Here is a 27,729-nt window from a genome sequence, read left to right on the forward strand (position 1 = left end):
GAACCGTGGCTCCATGTTCATCGTGCCGCCGAAACAACGGGATCTCGAGCATGACGTGGACGGAGCTCCGGCTGGCTTACGGACTCACATGCTTTTGCTCCGAATTCCAGTCGTCAAGAAGGCGTCATAGGACGAGCGTTGCGTTTGCAACATTGTTCCTTACAATTCTTTCCTCCATGCGGTGTTGGGACAGTTGTGGCAAGGCCAAGTCCTGGAAGCGTGCCCCAAGACATGTTCGGCCGCTAAGCAAGCCAACCCAACTACCGTTCATCAGACTCTGCTGTGGGCATCACCAGGCATGCAAGATCGCCATCAGTAACATGGCAGGTCTTGTTCCGATATTTTTCCTTCCATAACCCAAAGCATATCTTCTGCATTTGCAAGGACGGCCGAGAACAGCTCGTCAACAGTTGGCTCTGCGGTAGCCTGAGCGTGTTGGACTCTGTGCCTCGCAATGGATGCTGGCGAAGAAAGACTTTCGCTTGACTACCTGGCAAGAGCTGAATTCCATCTTACTCGCCAGTCCAACAGCTCGTCCACATGTCAGAGTTCAACCAAGGCGGCAAATGGTCACACAATTATTCGATCTGCCGTTCCGTTGCGGTTCGGGACACTAGGTTCATGAGCAGCGCAGACTCGTGACGTTGAACCAACATCCACCACGGCAGCCGTCTTGAGAATTTCTCAGCCCTTTACTTGCCAACTTACTTTCTTCCTTTGCCTAGATATGCGGCACAGTTCGTACAAAGTTTACCGAAACTCTATTGCTGCTTCCGGCGATGCGATATAGTGTGGGGCCGATCGAACGCCGCCGGAAATACGGGACCGCCGGACGACTTTATTCGGGGCCGGAGTCTGGACGATGCTTCATTTGGATTTGTCGTCCATAGGGTTAGAGTTTTACAAGTTTGGCACTGAATAGGGTTAGACACGGGTAGGCTAGGTGTATGGCGGCACACGGCAAGATCTCGCCTACCCCGTCCAACGTAGCAGCATTCCAGCTACTTGAGACTACGGTAGACTACAATGCAAAGAGTTCAAGGTTTTCAAAAGCTGGCGACGATTTCCATCGCTCTTTACGAGGCTTTGTTGGAAACTCAGATAGGCCGTATCCAGACTAATACCGTTGAACTCGCCAACAGCGCGCAGTCACGGCTCGCAGGCCGACTAACAAACTATTGTGGCATTCACCATTCCATGTCGTCGTACCCTATACCTCAAAATCGTCACAAAGACTTGAGATCATCGACTCGTGACGCCATGAGCTCATCACTGCGAACCCTCAGCAGCCCTGACGCACAACTGAGGTCGAGATTGCCGATGCACAGACAACGGCCGACCCACGTCCCAGCTGACTATCCAAAATAACAATAGAGAGTTTCCAAGCATTCTAGTCATTCTCATCGTACGACGGAAAATGCGCGGTGATTGCACAGACATGTACAGAGATGCCTTACGATAGAGTTTGCTAGAGAGGTGGATCCCATGCCGCCGTGGGGAAACGTAGAGCCTTGTGCGACAGTTTACGGAATTATTTAAAAAAAAATTCAACAAAAATGCAACGTGTCTAGCCCAGAGGATTGAGTCTCGCGGCTGAGCAATGAAGCAAGACGGCACGGCGACGAATATCGGGGGCGCTAGCAACATCAAGGCTGAATCCTTTATGCGCCTTGATTGCTTGAGCGCAGCAACGTTCTGGAATTGCCGTCTGGCTCACGAGACCGCAGAGCCGTGTAAGTCATGGCAGTGGCCCCCATGTTTGCCAGCACTGGCCCTACCACGGATGAGACACTACGATCCTTTACATTAGTGAGGAAGCCAATACGCAGAAAGATACCGAGTCCGGCAATTGTAGCGCTCTGGCAAGCTTGCCATCACATCGTCCTTGGCGACTCGGCGTCGCCCATTAGTAAATCGATGGAAAAAGACATTGAGACACAGTGACCCTAGTTGCATGAATAGATCCAGAGTTGGGCCCAGATAATCCCGGCCATGGTAGCATCACGACAGGCTCCGCGCAAGATGGCGGACTCGCTGCTGTTACCTGCACAGTTACACTGCGAATGTCTCCATGTCGCCCGGGCCTGACGCTGTCCCACTGGCAGCGCGACGCAAATGCCCAGTTGGGCCCGGATCTGGCACCCAACGCAGACTCCGAGTCCTCAGGCGCAGGACATGTCTGTAAGCCGGGCAGCGTCGTGCTACTTGGCATGACCTGATGTGGCAGCGGGCAGCGGCATCGAATCCAACGCCGCGCACCCTGTGGCACAGGCCCTTCCCCGCCTCGTCCCCCGCCACCCAGCATACAAGGACACGCTCGTGCCGTTTGCCTGTCGACGTGGCAATCACACGGCCAGCGGAAATGGACCGGGCAGGGGAGGATCTTGCATTGCCGCTCTGGTGGCGAGATGGCAGGAGCTTGAGAGGTCAGGTGTGCCGTGGGACGTGTGTGCCGGCTCAGCGCCTGGTTTGTACGAGGCGTAGTCTATTGTCATGTCTAGAACTTTTTGATTAAGTACGAAGAAGATACGACTCGTTGCAGCACCAGACTACCGGCAGTACGATTCCAGAAGTATGATGGCGCAGGGCTAGGGGAGCAGAGGCTTTGATGGATGTGCGCTGTTGCCACTCACGCCACTCAACGCCAGGACAAAACTCATAGTAGCAGCATATTATCATCTTGTCATCTCGTCTCCAAAAGCAAGGCGACATCACGCGCATAAGGGCTGCAGTTTGCAGCAAACAAGATGCCGTCGTTGCTTTCTTCTTATTAATGCGGCTACTGGCGGTGAATGGGAATCGATAGAGGTAACCTCACCGCCAGATAACGTGCATATATCACAAAAGGAATATATGGCTCGCTGCAGCAGTGCAGGCTGGGGAGGGCACAGAAGAAAGAGTATCCCGACGGTGCGGCCAGGGCGTAATCCAGAAAAGAAATGCTTCTACGGATAGCATACCCTCAGAGAAAGACATGCCAAAGAAGCAACGCAGAAGGCGAAAGTGCATATTCAATAAAGGACGATCCCATCACAGGTGATGTTGCTTATTTCTTCATGCATGCTAGAGTACTCGCATACGCCATTGGCAGTATTACACCGTGTTTGCTTTTCCAGACAACACCGACGCCACATTCAACGGCGAGCGCTTTTGTGCTACACTTGTTTTTGCTTTTGGTAATTGCTAATTGCCGGCGCACCTCCCTGCCTGCCATGTGCGTCGAGCATGCCAGAGGCACAGCCCAAAAGAAAATATGATGTGGAGTGCTGCCAGAGGATGGGGCTGCACTGACGAAGAAGCACACGGCAATCCTACGGTGACTTGCATCTGTCCACAATTGTTACTCAAAGCGGTCTTTCTCGGCTGGCATCCCAGCATCGTCGGGCAAGACACGGCTCCATTCATGTCTCTACCTGGACCACACAGACCCTGAAGTTGCCTTTTTATCTCGGAGATCTGGCGGTGAGTACAAGACACTGCTTGGGACTCGACGGTCCGTGTAAGTCAACAACGGTGCGAGTGATGGATGCATCTGCAGCCTTGAAGGTCCCATCAACGACTGAGACATCCATCTTAGAAACTGGGCAATCCTGGCATCAATACCTGTAAGCGGCCGCGACATTTACGCCGCATGTCCCGCGACTGCGCGTGACTTACAGTCTGACGTAGATGTGTGATGCAAATGTGATGAGGGCCCGTTTGCTGATACCGCATTCACTGGATCGGGCAAAGGCCGCGCTGGCATCCGGTTGCCGAAGCTTACGGCGTCTCGGCTCCTCGAAATCGAGCTTGTTCGGGCCCAAGGAGGGTTGCGACGTGTCACCCTTGGGGGGGTCACGCTGCCACTTTGCTTCAGCTCGGGGAAGAGGGCAGGCGAGTCGCAGCCAGTGTGACGGCGTAGAGTTTTCTCGCTTCGCTCCAGCCGTGAGCCTGGCCATTTCCAACCCACGCACCACGCAACCACGGCACGCGCAACTTGGCCGTGCTTGGGGTGTCAGCTCCTACACACCAAGGTCCCGGATATTCCAGTAGCACAAACTCAAAAGACTGCCACCCTTTGTCAGTGGCAGCCAGCGAAAAGCCACGGAAAGCCTCGCCTGGAGAAGGCGCAAAAGCCACGGCAAGAATCCGCCGCATGCCACCCCACGTTATTCCATTTTCATGTATTCCCCTGTGCCGCTAGCGTCACGTTGGACGCCTTCTCTTGTCTCGTCGCTCGCGAGGCTGGATATCCCAACCACCAACCATGCAAGCCAGGATCAGCAGCGCCAATCAACGCCCAGCGTCCTCACACCCACCTGTCATGGAGTGGCACGAGTAGGTAATCCAAATCGGACAGATGCCCAGCTCATCTCGAGGTCTAGCCATGGTCTGGGCTCATGGCGTCCCCTCTCGCCTCACTCTCTGCATGGCAAGGCTGGGCAAAGATGCGTCGGCTGGGGAAAGTTGCTATCACTGCCTATCAGAAGCATGAGCTGCCCAATCCCAGTGAGACGCAGACAAGCCTGCAGTAGTTGCATTTACACTGCAGGACACTAGACACGAAACGGTGATAGCTCCACATCAAGTTGAAGTCACAGGCGAGGGAGCGAGCTTCTCCACCAACCCTGCCGTCGTTGAGCCAGTTTCCAGTCGTCATCTATTTGCTTTCAGCCGTCTGGCTTATTATGCAGCCACAGAAGCGGCTGCAATGTCAAAGGGAAGGATGTAGAAGCAAGCATGAGGTAATCCAGGCGGTATGCCAAGTCGCCAGCGCTCAGGACGCTCAAGGGTCTGCCTGTCCACGCAGCACGTTACCAATTTATTAATTAAAAAGGCACGAGGCCTGCAGGCTGGCATGGCAAGGAGCGGCGTAATGTGTACGGAGTAGATCGCCATACGCTTACGGAGGCACGGACGGGCCGGTGAGAGTGCAAAGAGAGAGCGGCGGTGCACGTCCCCCAAGGAATCTCGGCACTACGGCTATTGGAAGCTGCTGATGGGCGATTATGGGGCAGCAGGTCGAGGAACAACAGCGATGGGCACTATGCGCAAATAGTCACAGCCTCCCGCAGCCAATGGTCCGGCGGTCACAAACCAATCATCTCTGGCGGCAACGCCGGCGGCGCAGGACCAGCGGCGTATCGTATGGCCTGTGCGTAGCTGACCCTGGACCGTCCACTCAGACAATGAGTTGACTTGAATGACTTGTGGTCTGTGTGCAGAGAACTATGACGCCTCACTGTAACAGTAGATTTGGAGATGGGCGGGCTGGCTGCAAAGTCTAGCGCCGCCGAGGGCGTCCAACAGACAGGAATGCTCCCTTTGATATGCTTCGATTGAGGACCAAACGAGGTTGAGTGCAGACGGCTGCCTACAGTGACACGATGTTACCGAGCACTAGGCAGCTACAATAAGCGACCATAGCAAAGTACAGTCGACAATGATAACAGGCTACAGCTGACAGTGTATTCACAAGTGGCATTCTTGCAATAGTCAATATATTGGCAGCACGCGGGCCTCGGGATCGCGCCCCCTTCAGACTATCCGTACATATCATGATCGCGATGGTGGTGAGGACACATTATCCAGACGCAAAGAGCTAGTGCCAAAGACCCGTCGAATCAGCAATGGTATTTTACTAGCTCACGGCAAGGACAAGGGAAACCGAGTAGCCAAGATCTTCGAGGCCCACAGCGATGCCGAAAAAAAACCTCGTCTGGACCCTCTCGGCTGCCTCGGGGGCGCTGTTGACTCTGCAAGGTGACTGAACTGATAAGGAAAAGAAGCATACGAGAAGCATGTACCTTTGCTAGTGTTTTCCACCGCTTGGTACATGGCACCCGCCTAGAAAGACAGTGTGGTGATCCACCAGAAGAAGCAGGCCACGTCCATTCTTTCATTTCCCATCCGCATCGTGAACGGGGTGGGGGGAACGGGGCAAGAAGGCCAAGGCAAATTTCTACTGGTCTACGCCATTGCTGACTTGCCGTCGAAGGAGAGGATGAGCGCCACCGGGGCGAGAAGATGGGCTGCGTGACTTGCCGCTAGCAATGGCCCAAGCTTCCATCACAAGAACAAAAAGTCTGCAAGGACAGGGGGCGAGAGAGGAAGAAGAGCAGAAGGAAGGGCGAGCTCCACTCGCATCTTTCGGCCTGGATAAGTCCCATCAAGAAATTATCGTCCACGCTAGACTGCGAACGGCTAACGTTGAGGAAAAGACGCCGCAACGCTACTCGCTGTCGCTGTCGCTTCTTGGACATGCCACCCACCACCCCTGGCAAGTCGACAAGGTGGTGTGGTGGGCTGAGAACGAAAACGCAGCCAAGCCAAGCAACTTTGAGCCTAGCGGGCTGCCGGCTGCGCCTTGTTCTAGGTCGGGGATTTTCTCTCGACGTGGTGTGGTGGTGGTTTCTGCTCAACTTCGGTAGCTCATTAGAATCCGACACTCGTCATTTTAGCTCCGGCGCCATGTGATGCTAGCAGCTCGGGATGCTGGCGAAGGGGGCCCCATCCTTTTCTATTTGCGACTTGGAGTTGTGGTCGGCTCGCTAGTTTCTGTTAGTCTTTTGGTTCTCGTACCGTGGCAGCGGTTGAGTGGCAGAGTGGCTTCCGGCGCAAACAACAGCCATGGACGGCGATCCTGCCGGATTAGTCTGGCTAGTCTTGTCAGCTACATTCGTCGTTGTCTGTCACATCCGTCTAGTGAAGCTGTAAGTCAAAGCCAGAAAGCAAGGGCAGACGGCAGACAACAAGTAGTCACTAGTGCATGAGATTGGTGTAGCTTGTCAAGTGTTTCCATTGCTAGCTAAAATTGTACCCTTTTCGGGTTCTTTCTGAAAGGCAGCCGTGCCGCCGTCAGCCCATCATGGGCGACCAAACTTCTATATCCCAAGGGTCCGAATACCATCGGCCAGAATACATAGAAAGGTGAAGAAAAAACTAAGCCATTTCCCAGAATGAACGCGTAATTTTGATTCGGGTGGGCAATGCCGTGTCCTCGAATTCGCGGATTAAAAATATTTTTGTTTTCGTGATAGTGTCCCTAACCGACTTTGCTTTCGTCGGTTGCAAAATCAAACTCCGTGCTATTCCGTAGCAATTCCCCTGCGCCATAAGCATGCGAAGCGGTCATCAACCGCTCAAATCCGTCCCAGTAAAAAAGTTGAGTTGTATCATCAAGAAAACTCCACGCTAGTAAAACGAAAAAGAAAATAGTTGAAAGTGGTGATAGTCGAGTATAGTGAAAGATTGTTGCCTTCAGCAGAACGTTAAGAAATAGTTCGAGGTTTGTTGGGTCCATCTGACCAGCAGTAACTCAAACAGCTGAAGAGAAGAAAAGGGTTTGGTCGACCCGTGAGAGTCTAAAAGGTCTTTGTACAACAAGGTTTAGTAGCCTTGGAATGAAGGAAGAAAGGACACCTGTTGGTGGAATGGAGAAGGGTGCTGCATGACGGGCGCCTGCTGCACAAGCTTGACCACCTCCCAGAGAGGGAAGAAGGATTTGGGCTGGCAAGGGGGTTGCGAGGGCATTGGGGCGGGCGCCTGCATAGCCATCTGCTGCTGCATGAGAGCTTGCTGCGAGGGGAGGATGGGGACTTGAATGGGTGTCTGCACAGGGACGGGGCCCTTGTACTGCTGGGGCATGTACTCGTGCGTCTGGTAGACGGCCTGCGACATGATGGCGTCGTCGGCATCGTATGTCTGCGGCATCATGTCGCCCATGTTCTCCTGCTCCTGCATAAAGTCCTCGTCGAGGTCGTCGACGGTGGACACGCTCGAGGCCAGGGATCCATCCTCGGAGTAGTCAGAGGCAGGTGAGAGCGCCTCCTCGTAGTCGTAGTCGTCAATCATGACATCCTCGGGCATGAGCTCTTCCATGGGAGCAGCGGGCTCGGGGCTGGCCGGGGGCACGGTGAAGCTGGAGCACGACATGATGCGGCTGCGAAGCTCGGCCATGGTGATGCGCATCTCGGGGCTGGGGTGGAAGATGCGTCCGAGGATGTCGTTGAGCTCGTCGGTCAGGGGCAGGATGGTCTTGAGGAAGCCCGGAGAGCGGACATGTGCGCGGTAGGTAGAGTCCTGGACAGAGGCCTGCTTCCACGGGTTGCGTCCGCAGGTCAGGTTGACCAGGATGACGCCGAGGCTCCAGACATCGTTGGGAGCGCACATGTAGTAGGGCTTCCGCGTGGTTGGCTCGAGGCACTCGGGGCTCATGTAAAAGGTGGAACCGCAGCCGTAGTCCTCGGAACGGTCCTCTGCTGTGGCCAGGCCAAAGTCGGCCAGCTTGACAGTCTCGCCCTGGTCCGTCACCAGGATGTTCTCAGGCTTGAGATCACGGTGGTAGATGCCGAGCTTGTGGCAGTGCTCGACAGCGTCGAGAATCTGAAGAAAGGCCTGCTTGGCCAGCAGGTCGTTGCCGACGTAGTGCCCGCGCTCGGTAATGTTGAGGAACAGGTCGCCCTCGGGGCAGTACTCGAGAACGACGTAGATGCAGTCGACGTCGTTCATGATTTTGTGAATGGACACGACGTTGGAATGCGCCGACGCCTTGTAGTGCAGGTTGATCTCGCGTTGTTGATAGGCCACTTGGCGGCGCTCCAGAGGCGTGCCGTCGGCGTTGTACTTGCTCAGACACTTGACGGCATAGCGGATGCCCGTCTTGATGTCAATGGCCGAGTAGACTACACCGTAGGCGCCAGTGCCGAGGATGTCAGTAAGCTGCAGCTTGCCTTCCAGCAGACGTCCTAGTCTCTGCTCCGGGGCCAGAGGCACGCATCGCACAGGTTGAAAGTGGCGAGCGTATTGTGGCTGCTGTTGCGGTTGGAACTGGTACTTGTCGTATGTTGGCGAAGCAGGTGGTGTTGGGTATCCAAAGGGAACATGGCTCTGCATAGTAGACTGAGATGGTGGCTCCGGGCCGTTGCGAAGAGCGAGTTCGGTATAAGTTGAGGTGGTGCGGTTAGGTTGGCGTTGTAATTAAAAGAAGATATCCATTCAAGTTTCTGTCCGTTGAACAAGGAAGAGTAGGTTGAAAAAGTGCGACTGGTGTAGCACAAAGTGTCGTTGATGGGCTCCTGGGTGCGTATAAGTTGAAATGTCGAGGGCCGAACAAACGGGTCGAACAATAGGTCCTGAGGGCAGACGTTTTAAACGGTCAAACCACACCGGGAGAAGAAGCAGAAATGTAGTATTAAAAGAGACTACAGGTCAACGAAGCGTAGATCTTGGTTGAGGTGAGGAGTTTTTTTGGACTGAAGGAATGTCGTGAAGAAGGGTTTCGAATGTATGTACAACGGAGTTTGATATCGAGGCTGGCTCTTCGGCCGAAGCGGGCATGTCGAGGTAGATATTCAAAAAGTCCAAGGCCAACTAACCAGCCAGACAGACCCAGGCCAAAGACAGACAGGACCCATGGCCACCCAAGGACCACAACGACAATCCACACCCTCCAACGCCGCCCCCCGACTAGCACCAGTCCGGGCCCGCTCAAGGACAAGACAAGACAAGACGAGGCGGGTCAGTGTACGTACCAGCCTGGTCCCACTCGAGAAACCCTCTCGCCAACCTTTTAGCGTCTTTGCCGTGTCTGGGACGGACGGGCTTGCGTGGAACACCGCACTAACATGCCGGCCCACCCAACCTCATCAGACCCTGGCCGCGGTGGGAAGATTAATGCATGGAGAGTGGGCTGGGGAGGGGGGGGAGGCTTGTCTTGACCGGACAAGTGGCGCTAATGCAACAACTATTCTTAAAACTGTGTGCCACCAACTCCATAAGGTTTGACTGTCCACTGCCCACTGCCACACTGCCCAGAGGCCCGCCGCCTCTCTGTCACACACACTTGACAAGTCTCTCTTGAGTCTGTGATGGGTGGTGGGTCACAGAACGAAAAAAAAGTCGAAGCCCAGTCGACCCAGGTCTTCGAGGTTTTGGCGCTGGGCGTTCTTGGAGGGTGGTCCTGATGGTGGTGCCCTTGCTAGCGGCCAGCAGCCAGGGATCGTGGCGCAATCAACAAATACTGGTATACGAAAGAACCAGGCGGTTGCGTGGGCTGGTGGTCTGACGCATCATTGCCAGAAAAGGTGGTTCTGCATCTGTGTCATGATCAGCGTCCGCCTGCTGCTGTTGTTGCTTGCCTTCATGCCTTTCTCCCTTGGGGCCCAGAGAAGCCTTGCCCCCCCCCCCCTTGCTGTGTGATGGTCGCCCATCCTCTTCAGCCCATTGGCCCAGCGTGTCCCAATATGCAGCAGGCCGTGCCGCTGGCTTTTTGCTGCCCAAGCCTGCCCTTCCCCCCTGCCATCATGCCAGCCGCAAAGAGAAGAAGCTGCTAGTGTCAAGGCGGCGGTCCCAGTAATGACCAGTTGGCAACGCCTCTGGTTGATTTTTAGTGGGATTGGCAGTGCAGTGCTGCCCAGCTGTCCCTCCCACATCCCTCCCGGCGTCTGGAACTCCGTCTCTGATTTCCTTGCTGCTGATGACGCCCGCTTTTACGTAGGCAGCTAAGAAACCGGACTTGTTTGGGGCTGGCGGCGGCAACACACAGTGGCTCACAGTCACGAGGAGCAGCAAACTCCTGTCTCGACCTAGTCCAGGGGGTGGGCAGCCTCGCGGAACGCCGTGGAAGCAAGATGCGCAGAGATGTGGCGAGTTGCTGCTGCGAACTGCTCCCACGACAGCTCACGGTACTTTCCCGAGTGGGTTTGACGAATGCCTAAAGTCCAACGACGTCGTGAAACGGCCAGGCAGCGGTTCGTCCACAGCTATGAGTAACAGAGGCAACCTATGCGTCATACGCAGGGTTTGCCTAGATGGGTTTTGTTTTTGTGTTTTTGGATTTTTTTGGATTTTTTCTTCATTCTTTGCTTTGTTGTATGGCGCGACAAGGTGTGCCGTACCGCCATCACCGTCTTGCCGCGTGTTGTGACTCTGAATGCGTACGCTGGTATTTCCACCAAACCCAATTCATTGGAGCATCACTCGAACGGAAGGGTCGGGCAAGCAGACATCATCAGATACTATGCGCTGTTTAATCTGTCAATCACGGCAATTCAAAGTTTCTTTTGTCTTTTCATCAGAACAAACAAATAACTGCCCAACTTTTAGCTACCGGGTACCATTTCTCGACGACCTTCATTCCTTCTGCCTGGAATGCTAATCCTCAAGAGGCTGCCTAGGGAACTTCCGATTGTTTAGTCCATCCCTTGCCGGCCACGAATCCCAGGCCCAACGTAAAACAGACTCTCAGAGGGTCTGATTACACGTAATTCACAAGCCGGCTCTTTTGCATCGCCAGAATGGACACAATTCGCTTGCAGCGAACCTGCAGATCTGTGACGGAATGCATTCAATTAGAAACATGTACCTGATACCAGGCATGCCTGCGAAAATACAATAACAGTCCACTGCGGCCCCGAGTACAAGGTACTGGCCGCTGTAATTCGCCCGGTGGATCGTCCCTCGAGATGCAGATCTGGTGCTGCTCCGGTGGTACTTGAGTCCCTGTAGTAAGTTGGTGGTGTTTACAACGCCTGTGCCTTGGTTGGACAGCGCTCCAGACCCCTACCTGGGCTGCATCACCAAAACAAAGTCCAGCTGCCGAGATTATGCTACTGGGGAACGCCACCAATCATGACCAGTAAACCGCTGGTCCTGGCGCAGGATCATCGCCACTTGACGCGGTCTGAGTGGCTGAAGACGCACTACGGAACCGCTGACCGGCAGCAGTCATTCGTACAGAAAGCTTCTGCACCGGTTGCTGTCAAAGCTAGGCAAGTGCTCTGGCGCCAGATGTGCAGCGCCGGCCACCTGCGATGACGCCTGCACAAGCTTGCATTACGCTGCCTCACCAGAGCTTCAAAAATCGGCCGGTATATACAACTCCTTCTTATGCGCTAGACGAGCATAATATGTAGATCAAACTGGACCCCAAGAGATTAGGAGACGTGGCCAAACAAGCTCGGAAACTGTCCCGCAGCGAAACAAGACAGCGCGCCGCCCTCCTTGCCCGACAGGACCCCTAGCAGCCGCCTGTAGCAGGCTTATTACCAGTAAATTACTGGGAAATGAGCCGTCACAGCGTTAAACAGGCCCCGGAAGGTGGTCAGACACGGGCGCTTTCAGGGCGGGCTATTTCGATGCGCAAATGAGCTCGCTGGACGAGCATCGTAGTGAGTGGTTGGGAAGCTAGCATTTCCGCAGCTGGTGCTATTTTCAGCACAACCCCGGCTACTGCAATGTAATCCCTCGCCTTCCGCCTGCTGTCGAAGCCCCCTGGTCTGATGATGTGACGGCCGACGGGCTCCAAAAACAGAAACCTGCAGGCTCAGCTTCGTCTCCTGATTGGCGTCGGGTGGTTGGCTGGCGCTGGGTCAGTCAGCCATTCTATTATTACCAGTATTTGGAACTCTGAGAGCCTCACCGCAGCCGGGTGCTGTATCAAGGCTAGTGTCAATATGCTGGGCCGCGTACTCATTAATCCAGTTCACCGTGGCAGCCCCGGCGCACCCTCCCGACGCCTCCGTGGCCGACGACGCCGCCGCCTCCGGGACAGCTGCCCTGCCCGCTGTGCCAGATGAGTGTAATCATAGCGCACCACACCACTGTAGCGTTGTGAGGCTGCGCTATACGTATCCCCTTGGTGTGGTCCCATGGGCATGTCTGGATCAATAATAAGCCCGGGTGATGCATTGCATCCGATGCGTTGTTTGGGACCCTGCAGGCGAAATACTTGGGCCCGCTACGGATGCGCTGTTTCGTCGACTATTGTTCCGTAGCTTCTTGCTAATAATAATGGTTTTACATGTGGGATTTGCATTTGAGCTTGTTTGAAGATTGATGGCCATACACGAGATGAAAGCCTCGTGTCTAGCCATCATCTCATCGTGGACTGCCCCAACTCAGAAGCATATCCTCAAAGGTCGATATCCGTTTCAGATCCCAGACGTCAACACCTTCAAGGCGAAAAGTGGAATAATGGCAAAACTCTCATCTGCTCATGAAAAGCCTCAACTCCTGAGCGCCGCCAATCTGACATTGATGCGCATCTCCGAGGCCTGCAGACCTCCACCAAACCGCGGGCGCATAATCATGTCGCAGAATAGCGGTCTGGGCCTTTTGACTGCCAATAGAGCAAGCTGGCACGTCACGGGATATTGCGTCTAACGGGTTTTGGCATGGACCTCGTCGGGAAGCGTAGGAGTAGCGCCCTTTTCATGCGGGCTGCCACACAAAGTCCACTGTAATAGTTGTATCAGGGCCTATGCTATTAGCCTCAATATGCCATCAGTACTCCGTATGCAGTATCCATGCTGCGGAACCAGGACCAGGCAGACCGACCAAAGGCTCTGGTCTTAATAATCTCCATCTGTCAACTGTCTTGCATTGTTAACCATGGTACCAAAGGAAAGGTCGTCCAGGAGTCCATAACGTAAACAGAGTCGCATTGCTGTTGATTTGGCTCAGCAGCAGGGATGGACACCCCTGCTAGCTCTAGAATCGCAGCGTCGTGAAGGTGCTACAGAACTGCTGGGTGGTATTCCTGGTATTATTATTTACGGAGACATACCTGAGCGGGTTTGATGAACGGCCGAGCATGACCACTCAACCCCTGGAGGGAAAAAAGAAAAAAAGAAACGCCTGAGCCAATGCCCCATGTCTGCGATCCGCAATGGCGATCCGAGGTGGTATTCTGAGCAGCACTAAATCCCATCGCTGGCTAGTCTGGCCGCAAGCACGGGCTCTCGGTTCGCCCGACTCAAGGCTCAGGGCTTTTCCTTCGGTGATTTATTATTACCTGCAGCGGCGCTCTATCCGCTTACGGAAGAGGAAGCTGGCATCAAAGGAAATGATATTATTGTGTCAACAATAACAAAGACAGGGTGGCGCAGAGTTGACAACTTGGCCTCTTTTGCTTACCATTGAAACGAAACAGACCGCAATGTCAAGCCTTGTTCTGTGGGCTCTGTGGCTCCGTGGCTCCGTATTTGGTCGCAATGTCCTCTTGCATGCAGCGTATTCCAGGGGATCGACAGGCCAGCCAGCCCACGGCGAGACTATCAACGCCCTGGCCCATTTCCTCCCGCAGATGGCTTGCATGTAATATAGGTTTACGGCTGCATAGGCTCGGTTCGCAAATTCGTCGACACCACCCAACCACATCCGCTTGGCTAACAGTAATCTGTATCCTGCGTGACCCCTCTACAGAATGCACTCCTGCGCTACAGTTGCCCCAACCCCAGCGGGCGCTACGCCGCAACCCACCTGTAATCGTTCGAGCCAGGATGTCTGGCCATGTCTCGCCATCCACGGGCCATGTGGTGGTGGTAGTGGTGGTGGTGGTGGTCCGCGGTTGGGGCTTGCATGCCCATTTGCCATTTCACAGGCCGACCGTTCAGAGCCTCGTGTGTCGGCGTTGATCACAGCCCTTCCTTCGCGCCGGCGACGAGATACGAGCGTAGGATTGCCAGACAGGATCGCTCAGAGTTGGCCGGTGTCAGAGACAAATATCAGCAGATGAAACAAATGCCGAGCGGCTCAACTGTGAAATGACCGGTTGTGCCCTGCCAGTAATAATGCGCTGAGGATCGCAAATTACCAGCCCGGCCCTTTTGATACGGGAAGATATTCAGAGCTTCTTTGTCGGGTAATGCCCATGATTATCTAGCCTCGGCGGTTCTCATAATGCAGTCATGATTACTCCTTGAGCCGCCGTGGTACGAGATCGCCCCTGTAGCTTGATATCACACAGGCCATCGCTACCAGCCGTGGAAGGTGCCTCAACTAGCACGTTTGGTCCCCTTTGATCCCCCGCAGATCCCAAAGGGTGCCAAACGTCGTGCTCGCTGCGTCAGATGCCTGCTCTGACATTGCGCCGTGGTCGCTGTCGAAGAACCGGCAGATGGCATGCTGGCAGGCGTGTGCGGGTGGCTTTTAGGCGGCTGTAGCCATGTGCTTTTCCAGAAACCAGTTCTGCACTACTGGCAGGCTGGCTCCGTGACCAGCAGAGACTTTTCTTTTTACCACGTCCTCGCTGGACATATGACTTGCAGATAATTACACCGCCAGTTGGCATTTTATGATTATCTTGCTGCTCGGTTGATTAACCATCATGAGGCTAGAAAGGTCAGCATTTCTCAGCCTCCCACAATGTATCAGAGCCTTATAGTGCACATTATTAAAGTGCAAGTGCAAGCGAGCAGTGACTACGCATCTGAATCATTCTAGGCCGGCACTTGATTGTCCAGACAGAATCCTCGCTTGCGGGCTAAACTGAGACGGCGCTCTCGTCGCCGGACGGCGCCATCCTCTGGATCTCGATCATCCAGTTAGTGCCGCTTCGCCGTCGCTCCGGAGCCGGGCCCCACTCCGGCGCCGTCAGATAAGCCGCCGGCATTTCAAAAGCGGCTTCAACATGCTTCCAGTAGCCGTGTTGGCTCTTAACGATGATGTTGTTTGTACGTAGTATTCTCGCAGAAGATGCTGTAATACTGTTGCAGTGAAGCCTGTTATCAGACCTTCCTCTGGCCCAGCAACCAATCGCCAGCGTAGTCCCATGTTTCAGGCGCTACGCTCTTTCATACCAAGCCATAGACACGTTGGCAAGGCAGATAAAAACACCATCTGACCGTCGCGATACGAAGCAATCCTGCCTGTGATTCAGCATCAAAGGGAGAATGCAATTGCAAGAAAGGATGGTAGCATCAAGCCAGCTAGGCAAGACAAACAAAACAAAATCGCTGGCCACTGCGTACAAGTGGCATGTCTGAAAACACGAAGGGTCTTGAGCGAAAGGACCAAGTATGCCACAAGCGCAGAGCCACAAGCTAGCCGGCTCGTCATGTGTCTTGTGCATTTCTCGCATCAGCAACGCAGAGGGCCTCCCTTGCATTTTCAGGGTCGAGATCCTCAGCAACCTGTGCTCATCGGCCACGGGACCGCATCGTCTACACGTAGCCAGCCCGAGGACGGCCCGCGAACAGTGCAAGCCATCGGTCCCGCCATGGCGAGTCGGTGTGGTGGCAGCGGTGCTTGCAGTGGTAGTGCCAGTGGTGCACTGGCAGTAGTGGTGGCTAGAGTTGATGTTGTGCGCTGGCAATCCAGGTCATCCCTTGTGATGCCAGAAGGGGGGTGCCACCCGTCGGTACACAATCCAGCCGCCCGCCCTGGCAGCCTTGTCCTTTCTTGTTCGCGGCGGCGGCGGCGGCCGGCGGCGGGAGAGGCTGGACGGTGCCCAAGGGGACCTGCTCATGTGTGCTCGAAATCAAGACAATATGGAATGCTTCATGCAGGTGGGAGTGGGGATGACAGTGGCGAGCGGCTCCAAGAGCCATCACGAATGTCTCACGAAGCACGAAGCATCCGCTGGCTGTGTCGCAGCGCATGGGCCGAGGGCGGGGGGACAGTCACTCACGATAGCCGCCGTGCTTTTCCCAAGAAGAAATGCACGGCACAGCGTGATGCTCCACTGCCAACTCAGGGTCTGGTCAAGTCGCGTGAGATTTCTCGTGTGGAGAAGCAAGACTGAGCAAACCCCAACCATCCACAGTTGAGTGGTCGTCAAGACATGCACATGGTCCAATGTCAAGCAAGTCTAGTGTTTTGCTTTTTTACGCGACAAAAGGGAGAGAGAGCGGATACAATACCAGCCCCGGGCGGGCGGGCGCAACTGGGGGTCACCAAGACCAACTGCAAGGCGACAGACGGAAGCTTCCCTGGAGCTTCTATTGTTAGCACAGGCCTTCTTTTGCCCTTGCGTTGGCCATCATCAGGGTCTTGCTCCAACAGTCCACTCTTTCCTTCTAACCCTTTCAACTTTTTGTTTAAACATGACGCCACGAGTCGTACAACACGAGTCGCATCCCTTGAAGCGGTGTTGGCAAGCCGAAACGTGTTGTTGTTTACTTTTGCTTTTTTTTGTGCGACAATCAAAGCCCGACGCGCCCAAAAGGACCCCTCGAATAATAATGGATGCCGAATGCCTCACTTGCAGAACAAACAAGAACGGGCGGGCGGGCGCAAAGCAAGGGCGACTTACTCCGTACGGAAGACAAGATCCCAACACATCACTCTGCCAAGGCATGCCTGCTGCTGTGACGTTTTGCACCGAGACATGCCCAATAGGACCCTTATTGCCGCCCTTTATGACGTTTGATCGCCTCCAAGATCTCGACAATTGTCAAACAAGTCGACTCGCCCATCGGGCACATGATGGCAAAAACAGTCCCTCAATGGGGCATTACGCACCCAAGGGCCAAAATGCCCGACGCAAGACGTCACGGCTGTTTCGGCTTCGTCTGTTGTCCATCCATGCAGCCATGCAAGCAATGCTTCTTAGCTCTGCGTTTACTCTTGCATGGCTCGCAAACTGTTGATGGCGTCTGCAGGCGGTCACGGTCCCCCCTCTAGCATAAAGGCCGATCGCATTGTGAATACCAGTATTTGCTTTTATCTATGAACCTCGCCGACCGCATAATCGTGCCACGGGGACAGGCGACGCGGTCCAGCCACTATCCACTGCGAAATCTCCTTCGGCAGAGGCATCGTAAAGCTACTCTGCGCACAGGCATCCGTCTGTGTCGAATAAACCAACGCCCTTTTTTTCTTTTTCGTCCATGCATCTCATACTCTTGCGGTGTGCATCAATAGCTTCCATCGCGATGGCGCCACCCAGCCTCCAACCATTTGCTTTTCCTGGTTCCAGCCATTCCATCCCAACGTGCTAGTCGCCAGTCGCCAATCACACAGTTCCCCAACCACAAAAAGAAAACTGGCTTTCTATTCCCAGATCATGTACGGATTGGGTGCTTCACCACGTCTCGCCACATGTAGTCCCGACGCCCGGCGAGCCACCACGGAGCAGCTAGGCCGCCCGCCCAGCGCACGGAGCTGAACGAAGCTCGAGGCGGGCCGCACATGGTCTGCTTTTCGCTAGTTTTCTGCGACCGCTACTGAGAACAATGGGAGGAGACTTTCCCCTCGGCCAATCACAGCCCGCAAGCCACGAGTTTCACCCAGACTAGGTCCATGACATCAATGCGAACATGCCCGCCCACCCTTGCAGCTTATGCGCATCGAAACCCAGAAGCGCCCTGTTTGAAAAAAGGAGAAGCGATTCCTGGGGAATGGCAGAAATGGGCAGGCTAGTGAGTGGATTAGCGTTTCAATAGTGCCGGCTATTCTCACACTTTGTTGACACTAGATAAAACTGCCAGGCAAAGGTGTTTATGCTGACGCCATGTTGGCGATCTCGCATGACGCCTCCAACCATGTTGGCTATTCGCATGTTGCTTTTTCTCTCTCGCATCTTGGCTCTTGTTCCAGAATTCTTTTTTTACTTTGTTCTTTATTAAATCTTGCTTAGTCTTGACTCTGTTGTTTATGAAACCTTGCTTAGTCTTGACTCTTATGCAAATTGCCACGCGATACAAGCAAGCCACAGTCTAACAAGCCGCATTACTTGCTTCTTGGTTTTGGCCATGGCTTCGTGCCATCCATGATGGAAAGCATGATGAAGCTGAATAACACATGGCAAGCTGCATCTATCGCCCTTGCATGGCAGCCACGATGAGCTTGCTCAAAAGCAAAGTCTATTCAGACTCGGCATGGCATCGACAATGTAAAAGCAACTCTCGGCGGCCAAGTTACCGAGAGGTCTGTTCACGGTCGGCCGCAGGGCTATGCATGTCATTGGACCGGGAGCAACCCCAAGATTCCTTGCGGGAACGACCCTGTAATCTCGTACAATATCAACCTGTGAAATGGAGCTCACCGACTCGCCTTTGCCAGTCGAGTGCAGCCTTTGCATTGAATGCACGGCCTCGATGTCTCCGCGTGCCCGGTAAAAAGGCGCCCAGCATGCTGTGCAACATCGGGTACCGTGCTGATTTCGTAGGGCTTGCGCTCTGCCACAGCAGTCCGCCGGATTCTGCTGTCCTTGGCTTGTACCACTGCGTCGCACCACCTCGGGCGTACGCAGCGTTGATGAATTGTCACAGTGATGATGCTTTGACACTTTGCTCATTTGCCACATTGTCAAGGCGTAGTTGCAGCACGACATCCGTCCCGAGAGGCTAATTCCACACTAGCCATATGGTCGGTACCGGTGCGTGCGGTGCTACAGGGGTTGGCAGTTTGAAAAATTGAAGTGGCTCTATTTGCAACATCACTTGTCATATTGCTGCAGTGATACTTTCATCAGCGAAGCCGCGTCAGAGAGTAAGACGTCCTGTGCAACCAATACTGCAGGCTTCCCGTCACGAGAATGTGAATTATTCTTGGCTTGGGTTTAGTAGATGTAGGTGACGTGTCGTGTGCTCCCTACCTGAAGGCTATTTATCCTGTAAAGAGTTGTATGATTCATTATTAGTTGTAACTCGGCCGAGCGACTGTGCCACCAGTATTGGATGTTGTACGCCTCATTATCTCGCAAACCAATCTAATTAAGCCGTAACAAGTTTCAAAGAAGTCTATCTCGCCTCGAACACGGCATCAGCATTTTCCACTCATTCTTTCGTGCGCTCCTTTTGAAACGGCCACAGATCACGGCCGACACGATATCGTGACAGGTCCAGGGTAGCCCACAACACAATTACACAAACACGGCAGGCAGCCACAGTATCACCACAACAACAATCGTAAGACCTGTCAAAAATGCCCGGTCAAACTGAGACCCTGTATCCCCTAGATCCCTGAGCACAAGTGCTTCACAGCAGGCTGCCCTGATCACATGATGTCCTGTACTCCAGTACCCTCTCACAAGGCTCGATGGACAGCCCCTCTCACGACAGTAGCTTTCGCGTGTAGCAGTCGTACAGAAGCTGCACCTTACCGACCGGCCGGTCAAGTCGGTATGTGACCGCAAAAGGCAATCGTGGCTACTTGGCAGTCACACCGATGCCTTGCACGGCAGATGGGACGAGATATCGTGAGCACGGCGTTCATTCACGCCACTATATTCGCCACTACTAACCAAAATATACAACGTCGTGGCATATGCCCTACTCAAAGATGTCCACTAGACGCATGTCCACTCAATGCATGACTACTCACGGCATGTCTGGCCGCTCCCAGACTACTCATCGCCTCGCAGTCGCCCTCGACGTAAAGAACGGATGCTTCAGGGCTTCGGTGGGCTTGATCCGCTTGTCCGGGTTCAGCGCCAGACACTGCTCCAGCAAGTCGACAAAATGATTGAGGTCCTTTGTCTCCGCATCATTCATCCCCGTCGAAGCAGCCGTCAGGCGCGTGCGGAGGTCTCGCGTAGGCTTGACCACCGGCAGGGTTCGCACCGCAGTCTAGAGCAAAGTCCCATGTTAGCCAGATAACTCGTCATATTTCGCATGCAGCAAGGCAGATCCGTTTCGCAGCATGTCACTGCAGCATCAGCTTGAAGTCGCAAACAGCCTCACCTCACACCGGTGAGGAGGCGATCCACTGTTTCGCATCCTTGCCGCTGTGCCGGCCTCTTATGCACACATCAGGCCAAGCCAACGATGCGACCACCTGCGACCGTAGCCGCCGCGATGCGATTTCACATTCGCCTCAATCGACTGGCTGAGGACAGCCTTGCGAGGTGGAGTGCGGCGTTGATGCAGGGGCGTCACGTCGGCGCTTAGAGTAAAGGCCACCAAGCTAATGCAGGTGATGGCCGTAAATAGCAACCAAGCATGCTCAGGAACAGACGGTGTACGCAAAGAAAAGGCAGAAAATCAAAAATAGAGCACACGTACCTTGTTGAGAATCTTGTCGTGCTCCACGCTGACAAATTGGCCCAGGTCGTCAAAGTGGCCAGCCGAGAGCTGGCCACGCTTGTACAGCTTGGGCGTGAAGCGGCCGCGAATCTCCATAATCGTCTTGAGCATCTGGTTGTTGCTGTCGCCGGTAAACAGAATCTTGCCCGTGTAGAGCTCGTACAGGGTACAGCCAATGGACCACATGTCTACGCCGTAATCGTACGGCATGCCCAGGATGATTTCCGGCGCTCGGTAAAATCGGCTGACGAGATATGGTGTGATTTCGGTATTGGCGGTCGCCGCGTCTGACCGATCAATGGCTGTTCCCAAGTCGCAGATTTTGAGCATGCTACGATTTTCATTCACCTGTCTCAGTTAGCGATGATTCGTCCCCCGCATTTCAAAACATACCAGAATATTGTCGGGTTTCAAATCAGCATGAATGATGCTGCATTTGCGCATGTGAGCCAATGCGACAAAGATTTGGTGCGCATATGTCCGTGTGGCGCCAAGGTTGATGCCAACGTTGTTGCCAAACTTTCGCAACACCTCGCGCAAGTTCATGCTCAGGCTTTCAAACACCATGCACAAGTGTCCGCGGTAGTCAAACGAGACTTCAAACTTTACAATGTGCTTGCGGTTCTCCGGGTCGGCGTCGTTGAGCTTTTCTAGGATGGCAATCTCGGTGTAGCCACCTTTACGCAAAGCATCGTTATTTCGCATGATTTTGATGGCCACTGGCTTCTTGGTCGTCGTGTCGAGAGCGCGCACAACGCCAGAAAACATGCCTCGCCCGAGAGTTGACTGGATCTGGTAGCGACCGTTGATGACTTCGCCGACTCGCATCTTGTAGTAGCCGTCCTTGTCATCGCCTTCGAGAATGCCGCCTTTGCCAGTGTCGCCAGCTGCTTCGTCGCCCTGGGTCGGCTTGGTTGCGTATTTGTCCTCGTCGAAATCGTCGGCAAACATGTCGAAATCATCGTCCTCGTTCGCGTCCTCGTTGGCGCCCTCGTCTTTTGGCTCTTCGTTTTCTTTCGACTCTTCGGCCTCTGCATGCATACCGTTTACTGCATGGCCTTGGCGAAGCTCATCGCGTTGCTCGTCCACTCTCCTATCATCCGTTGGGTCGTAATCAGCCGCGGACGGGCCATCGTCTTCGTCGTCCTTCGGAGCGTGGCGGTTCATCAGAGCCCGGTCGTCAGTGAGGTCGAGTCCGCCGGGCGACATGGCATCGAGTGACCCTGGAGATCGAGGTGACATATCTAGCCATTGTTAGATGCGGCCTGATGACGTGAGTTACAACTTACTTGACAATGGCGTTTGTGGCGTCTCTGACTCGAGAGTACCGTCTGAGACTGCTGGTGAGGCTGCGCGAACCTTGTCTGTAGCCCCGACAGCTTGGAGAAGCAAAGGCGTAGCAGAGCTAGATTTTGCAAGAAGGGCCTCGCGGCGCTTGCGACGACGTTCAATCTCGGCCTCTTCGTCGAATTGCTCCTGATTGTCGTAGTCGTAGTCTACATCAGGTTCACTGGAGCTGGTCAGCACCCCGCCGCTGTCATACTCTGCGAAATGCACTGACTTGTGCGCAGGCTCGCCGCGAGCGGTATCAGTGTGCAAACTGTTTTTGTGTGATTTAGCATCTCCATTGGCCGCGGGCCCGGACGCGCCGGTGCTCTGTCTTGACGCAGAACTTGCCATGGTAGAGTCGCGGTAATCGTAGTCGAGACTGTCGCGGGAGCCGCGGCGGCCGCTTCGACCGTTTCGTCCACTGCCGCCTTTCTCGTCATGGCGGGATCGATGGGCCGGCGAGCGGCTGCGATGACGACGGTCGCGTTCATTATCATTATAACGGTCTCGGCTCCGATTGCGGCGGTGGTCTACGTCTCGTCCAGAAGATCGGTCCAAGTCGTCGTATGACACCCTCGAGCGCTTGTAGTCGTCCCGGCTGGCGCGTTCAGAGCGGCCGGCATCGCGTCGCCGACTGCGTGCATCGTAGTCATCGCGGCCGCGCTTGTAGCCCCTGGGTGAGCGGCTTCCCCGATTATCTCGGTCGGGCGAGTCCCGGGTATATGTTCTGTCTCGACGGTCAACACTGCTTCCTTCTGTGCGCGGCAGTGAAGATGCCTTCAAATCGGCCCTCTTGGCCTCGACAATTTCGCCCTCGTCGGAACTCGACATGATTAGATTCGCGCTGCGACCCTTGCGGATCTTGAAATGAGGAGCACGAGCAAGTGTCAGCACTGGGCAATTTCAAGCAAATAACAGGTTATGGTCGAACCGGTTCAGCGTCGTCAGCCTCAGGTCATTGGGATGCTGTGGGAGACGCGATCGCTCTAGAGGGTAGCTGTGATGATTGAAGGGATCAAGATACGAGCTTATCTGTATCGCGTTGCTGTTGATGTGCTGTTGCAAGATGTTTGCGCTGGAGGCTGATGCCTGACGCTATTCTGAACAGCGACGCCGCTTTAAGAGGTGTGGAGATGACGCTCAAATTAGTCAGAGCTGTTAAAGCAGCGCTAGCTTTAGACGTTCCGGGAAACCCTAATCCGGTCGTTGCGCGATAGCCCCAGACGTAGCGTAGTGGCGAGTCGTAATGGCGAAGAATTCTAGAGAGGCTTTTTCCTCGTGTGCGATACTCGGTTCTGCGATTTTTTTACGCATTCTGACGATATTCCATCGACTTTCACATCACCGCGAGTTGCCGAATCCTCGACGTCACACGAAGATTACATAAGACTTTTCACGTTACACAAAGCACAAAGAAAATGGGTGGCCAATCCAGAGAAGGCATGTGATTCGTTACCCAGTCTCTCGGGACAGGTTGCGGGCGCTGGTTGGCCATGTCCCGCCTGTACTGGCCAGGATTTATATTACGCGGGCTAACGCTGGAGACGAACGGACAGGCGGCAAGAAAGCGCCTCTGAAGGCCAAGAAGAAGGTTGCTACCGAGCTCGACTCGGACGACGAGCGCCGCATCGAGAAGCAGCGTGAGGGTGCGCGACCACGACTTGTACTATGAAGAGAGCAAACACTGACACGCTGCGAACAGACGCGAGAAAGCTCAAGGAGGCACAGGGACAGGCGACCGGCAAGGGCCCCCTAAAGCTCAGCAGCCATGGTCTCAAGAAAAGTGCCAAGAAATGAATGGAGTTTTTAACACGGCATCGATTCCTTACCTAGAAGACCGACTTGAAGAAAAGAATTATGGATCATGACCCTTGGATTCTCTATGGTTGTGTCAAGGCGCTGCTGATGCGGGTGGCCACGTCTCGCCGCGGACGCTTCGGCTGGCCATGCATGCCTCGCAAGTCTCAAACGGATGGTCGGCGTCGTCCGCATTTTCCTCATCATGCTCCTCCAGCTCCTTGACCCATTGCTTGTAGTCATCCACGGCAACTGCGGCCATTTCGGGGTCTAAGCCCTGAACGCGCTCATATATCTCTATGCACTCCTTTTGTAGAGCCATGGACTTGACCCATTTGCCGTTGCCGTCCCAGATGCGGGCAAGCAATGCCATGGCCACAAGGGTATCAGGGTCATCAGGCGCAATCCTCTTCCGTATTAAAAACGCCTCTTCCAAGCGTTGTTCTGCTTCACTGTGCATGCCCATCTTGTCCATCGCCAGGCCCATCTGGAGTAGACCTGTTGACCTCCCCAACTCATCATCAGGATATGCGACCTTGTACAAACAATCGTGTTCTTCGAACAGTCTGGCGGCTTCTTCTCGGCGACTCTCTTCTAGTACTGCCTGCGCTGCGATGATGCTGGCAAAGATCGAGAGCGACAACAACGTCACCCCATGTCCTCGACCGTATTTTGCTTCTTTGCGTCGCAGCACCTCCGCTGCATTGCTTTCCGCTTCAGCCAAATCGCCTTGTAGAAGAGCAATTTGTGCAAGCTCTGCCATGGACTCCTGAGTCTGATTACTATCCATGCCTAGCCTTGCTTTGCGAATGCCGGTGATGTGATCCTGCAGCTCCCTTGCTTCTGCCAGGCGACCTTGCTCCTTGCGAACGATAGCCAAATTGCTCATATGGCCAAGAGTGCAAGAATGAGCTTTGCCATGTTTTGCTTCATAATGATTTAGGACACGCAGACGAAGGGCTGCCGCATCGTCCCACAGGCTCAAGGATTCCTTGACCTTGGCCAAATGTGTGCACAAAAATATGGTACTGACATGATCCGGGCCGCGTTGGACTTCTCTTGCGGCTACAACGTCTGTCAACAGTGTCTCCAGCTCCTGGCATTTGTCTTCATCATCCCAAACTGCATTTGCCAATTCACCCCAGCAGTCCATTTCGGTGAGCTGCTTTACATCGTGCTCGCTTCGACAGGTTGACAAAACCTGGCAATACAGTGGCCGAGATTTCTCGACCTTTCCTTGCCTTCGGTAAAACAATGCCAGATCCAATTGTTTGCTGAGCGTGCTGACATGAGCTGGCCCCGACTTGGCCATTTCGAGAGCGAGGCTCTCTAAAATCAGCTTCTCAGCCTCCTCTGGACGGCCTTGTGCCTGATATAGAGCAGACAGCTTACATTTGAGCTGATACGTACTGTAATGAGCCTCGCCAAGACAAGTCTTGGTTTTCTCCAACACATCCAGCAACAGAATTTCCGCCTTTACGTAGCTGCGTTGGTGCTTGTAGTCTTGAGCCAAACGAGCCATAGCTTGCCGTGTTTCGAAATGATATGGCCCTAGCTTGGACGACAGAATCTGTACCAGCTGGGTGTTGAGTTCCAACGACTCATCAAACAGAGCCATCTTGTAGTAGTTGCCTGCCAGCTGAGCTTTGAGCCGAAGACAAATTTGATCTTGGACCTGATCAGAAGGCGACTGTATCTGCAATGCTTGCAACGCCAGCTCCACTGACTCCTGGTTTCTTAGTTGCAGAATAAACGTCTCGGACAAGTCGGCGGTCCGACTCAAGGTATCGTGATGACGCTCTCCAAATGTCTTTTTGCTGAGCGTCAAGACCTCTAGCTCAAGTTTCTCGGCCTCATCCAAACGAGATTGTGCATGATAGGTTGAGGCTAGAGATGACATGTAGTAGAGCGTGAGCCCATCCTCCAGTCCAGCTGTAGCTCTGTGCTTCTCGACGACATGAAGTTGTAGTTTCTCCGCCTCCTCTAACCTGTCTTGTCGCGCGTAGATACTTGCCAGCCACATCATCGTCGAGAGTATATCACGCGAATCCGGAGGGAGATTTCTTTTCTCAATTTCCAAAACCTGCAGAACAAGAGCCTCGCCTTCAGGCGCAAGAGTTTCGTCTAATTCAACCATCAAGCCGGCAAGTAGCTTTTTGCCCGTCAAGCAGTTTTCGTGTTCTGGCCCCTTTCTTGCTTCCCAAAGCCCGAGCGATTTCTCCATGATAGCCTTAGCCTCGGCTTGCCGTCCAACGTAGCCCAGGTACCAGGCGGTTCGATAGCACATGAAATACCAAGAGCGCAAATTGGTTTTATTTGGACAGTAGCCAATTGCAATTTGGAGCTGGGAAAATAGATCTCTAAATTTCAGCTCCTCTGATTCTTCGGGCATTGGTGTTGCCACTGAAATTCGGTGAATAAATAGTTGCTTGAATTCTTCTTGTCTCTTTGAAATGGCAAGCCATTTTTTAGTTGCCAACTGTACCAAGCGATGCATCTCGAATTGTGCGCCGGATTCGCGTAGAGAAATGAGACAGTAGTCCCGCAGCAAAGCAATGTCTTCCTCAAACCCACATTCGCCTTCACTCTCCCAGCCATCTCCATCATCGACATCGCCTTCTTCGTGGCGTTGTTTTACTTTCAGAAGATATCTCATCGAAGCATGGTTCGCAAGCTCTTCAGAGGCCCAGTTGGACTCCAGGTCGGATTCACAATCCGAATCGTAGTCGTCCTCGGGATTGAGAGCCGATTCAGGAATTGACTGGCTATCAAAGAAGCTCATAAGAGCTAACAAGTCAGCCGCAGAAGGCTGTTTTGTGCGGATATGATCAAAGGAAATCTGCCACGTCTTCATAATGGCGTTGGAGGAGGATCCATCGCGCCGTAGTTCGGCGGCATCGTGTGCTAGCAGCTTCGCGCTCTTCCCTTCACTTTGTCGAAATTCTGCCAGATATTTCTTGATGCTGCTTCGTGGCGCCCGTGCTTGGATGTAGCTCGCCGCCTGGTTGATGGCCAGTGGGATGCAGTCCAAGGCGCTAACCAGCTCAGCGCCCAACTCAGGCTCAGAGAGCGTGCCCAATTTCTTCTCCAGAAACGAGAGTGCCTGTTCTGGGTTCATAGGACCAACCTTGATGATACTTTTGTAGCTTCCCGTGAGCCGAATTGCAAAGGCCTGGTCACGCGTAGTCACGAGGATGGAGCCGTTGGGGCTCTGAGGCAGATACGAGGCAAGTGGCTGGCTGCCCCTCTCCCCTCCGTAGAAAACGTCCTGATCATCGGCGCTATCGAGTATCATGAACCATTTTCCGTTTCTCTCGTTGGAAAGCCAGGCGTGCAGGAGCTGTGGAATGTCGGCCTTGGGTTTGTGCCGATCTGGGAGCTTGACGGCGTCCGCTATGGCACGGAAGCCCTCCTCGACTCTGGCTCTGGTGCCGGCGTGCACCCAGAACAACCAGGCATCCTTATTCTTCTCCGATGTTTGGTGAGAATACTCGATAGCCAGCTGGGATTTGCCGACGCCCCCTAGGCCAACGAGCGCTGCTCTGCCCCCTGCTTGCCCGCAGTGCGCCGCAATTTGGTCGAGGATGTCGCCACGACCAACAAAGTCCGGATCCCGTGAGAAAGGGATCAAAGAGAATGGATCAGGTGGCAGCTCAAGACGCTCTTCTCGAATTAGCACAGCTCAGCCTGACAACGGCAAACAGCAATATACCTTGCGGCTCCGCATAATTATGCACATGCGTGATGGAGCTGTTGCCCACATGAATCCTGGCGTTGCCATCCGCCTTGACGTCGCGCACACTGATGGGATCCATCGGCAAAAGTCTTGCGACAATCTCCAAAGACGACGAGGTTGCACAATAATTTTTCCGAC

General features: G+C 54.0%; 7 protein-coding genes across 8 annotated transcripts; 3 read left to right on the plus strand and 4 right to left on the minus strand.

Annotated features, from left to right (window-relative positions):
* Nucleotides 1–3,409: 3,409 nt before the first annotated feature.
* LMH87_001139 (uncharacterized protein) lies at nt 3,410–3,938 on the minus strand (the record flags this gene model as incomplete). The annotated part of the gene is made up of 2 exons (XM_056199167.1): nt 3,410–3,590; nt 3,658–3,938. The coding sequence occupies 2 exons, from the start codon at nt 3,936–3,938 to the stop codon at nt 3,410–3,412; spliced, it is 462 nt and encodes a 153-aa protein (XP_056056040.1).
* Nucleotides 3,939–7,368: 3,430 nt separating this feature from the next.
* Nucleotides 7,369–8,874, minus strand: LMH87_001140 (uncharacterized protein; the record flags this gene model as incomplete). Of its 2 annotated transcripts, XM_056199168.1 has the most annotated exons (2): nt 8,193–8,240; nt 8,293–8,874. In XM_056199168.1, 2 exons carry the CDS (start codon nt 8,872–8,874, stop codon nt 8,193–8,195), a joined length of 630 nt encoding a protein of 209 aa, XP_056056042.1. The 2 variants fall into 2 exon arrangements, with proteins under 2 accessions (XP_056056041.1, XP_056056042.1); XM_056199169.1 differs by having other exon boundaries at nt 7,369–8,874.
* A 3,942-nt stretch (nt 8,875–12,816) lies between these two features.
* On the plus strand, nt 12,817–13,143 carry LMH87_001141 (uncharacterized protein; the record flags this gene model as incomplete). The annotated part of the gene is made up of 1 exon (XM_056199170.1): nt 12,817–13,143. One exon carries the CDS (start codon nt 12,817–12,819, stop codon nt 13,141–13,143), a length of 327 nt encoding a protein of 108 aa, XP_056056043.1.
* A 4,967-nt stretch (nt 13,144–18,110) lies between these two features.
* On the plus strand, nt 18,111–18,736 carry LMH87_001142 (uncharacterized protein; the record flags this gene model as incomplete). The annotated part of the gene is made up of 3 exons (XM_056199171.1): nt 18,111–18,122; nt 18,179–18,247; nt 18,575–18,736. The coding sequence occupies 3 exons, from the start codon at nt 18,111–18,113 to the stop codon at nt 18,734–18,736; spliced, it is 243 nt and encodes an 80-aa protein (XP_056056044.1).
* Nucleotides 18,737–20,054: 1,318 nt separating this feature from the next.
* LMH87_001143 (uncharacterized protein) lies at nt 20,055–22,555 on the minus strand (the record flags this gene model as incomplete). The annotated part of the gene is made up of 6 exons (XM_056199172.1): nt 20,055–20,273; nt 20,709–21,077; nt 21,123–21,973; nt 22,019–22,239; nt 22,291–22,329; nt 22,407–22,555. 6 exons carry the CDS (start codon nt 22,553–22,555, stop codon nt 20,055–20,057), a joined length of 1,848 nt encoding a protein of 615 aa, XP_056056045.1.
* Nucleotides 22,556–23,476: 921 nt separating this feature from the next.
* LMH87_001144 (uncharacterized protein) lies at nt 23,477–23,855 on the plus strand (the record flags this gene model as incomplete). The annotated part of the gene is made up of 3 exons (XM_056199173.1): nt 23,477–23,498; nt 23,615–23,704; nt 23,761–23,855. The coding sequence occupies 3 exons, from the start codon at nt 23,477–23,479 to the stop codon at nt 23,853–23,855; spliced, it is 207 nt and encodes a 68-aa protein (XP_056056046.1).
* Nucleotides 23,856–23,949: 94 nt separating this feature from the next.
* On the minus strand, nt 23,950–27,670 carry LMH87_001145 (uncharacterized protein; the record flags this gene model as incomplete). The annotated part of the gene is made up of 2 exons (XM_056199174.1): nt 23,950–27,518; nt 27,568–27,670. 2 exons carry the CDS (start codon nt 27,668–27,670, stop codon nt 23,950–23,952), a joined length of 3,672 nt encoding a protein of 1,223 aa, XP_056056047.1.
* Between the last annotated feature and the right edge of the window lie 59 nt (nt 27,671–27,729).

The sequence above is a fragment of the Akanthomyces muscarius genome, chromosome 6 (assembly GCF_028009165.1).
Source record: "Akanthomyces muscarius strain Ve6 chromosome 6, whole genome shotgun sequence".
Classification (NCBI taxonomy): domain Eukaryota; kingdom Fungi; phylum Ascomycota; class Sordariomycetes; order Hypocreales; family Cordycipitaceae; genus Akanthomyces; species Akanthomyces muscarius.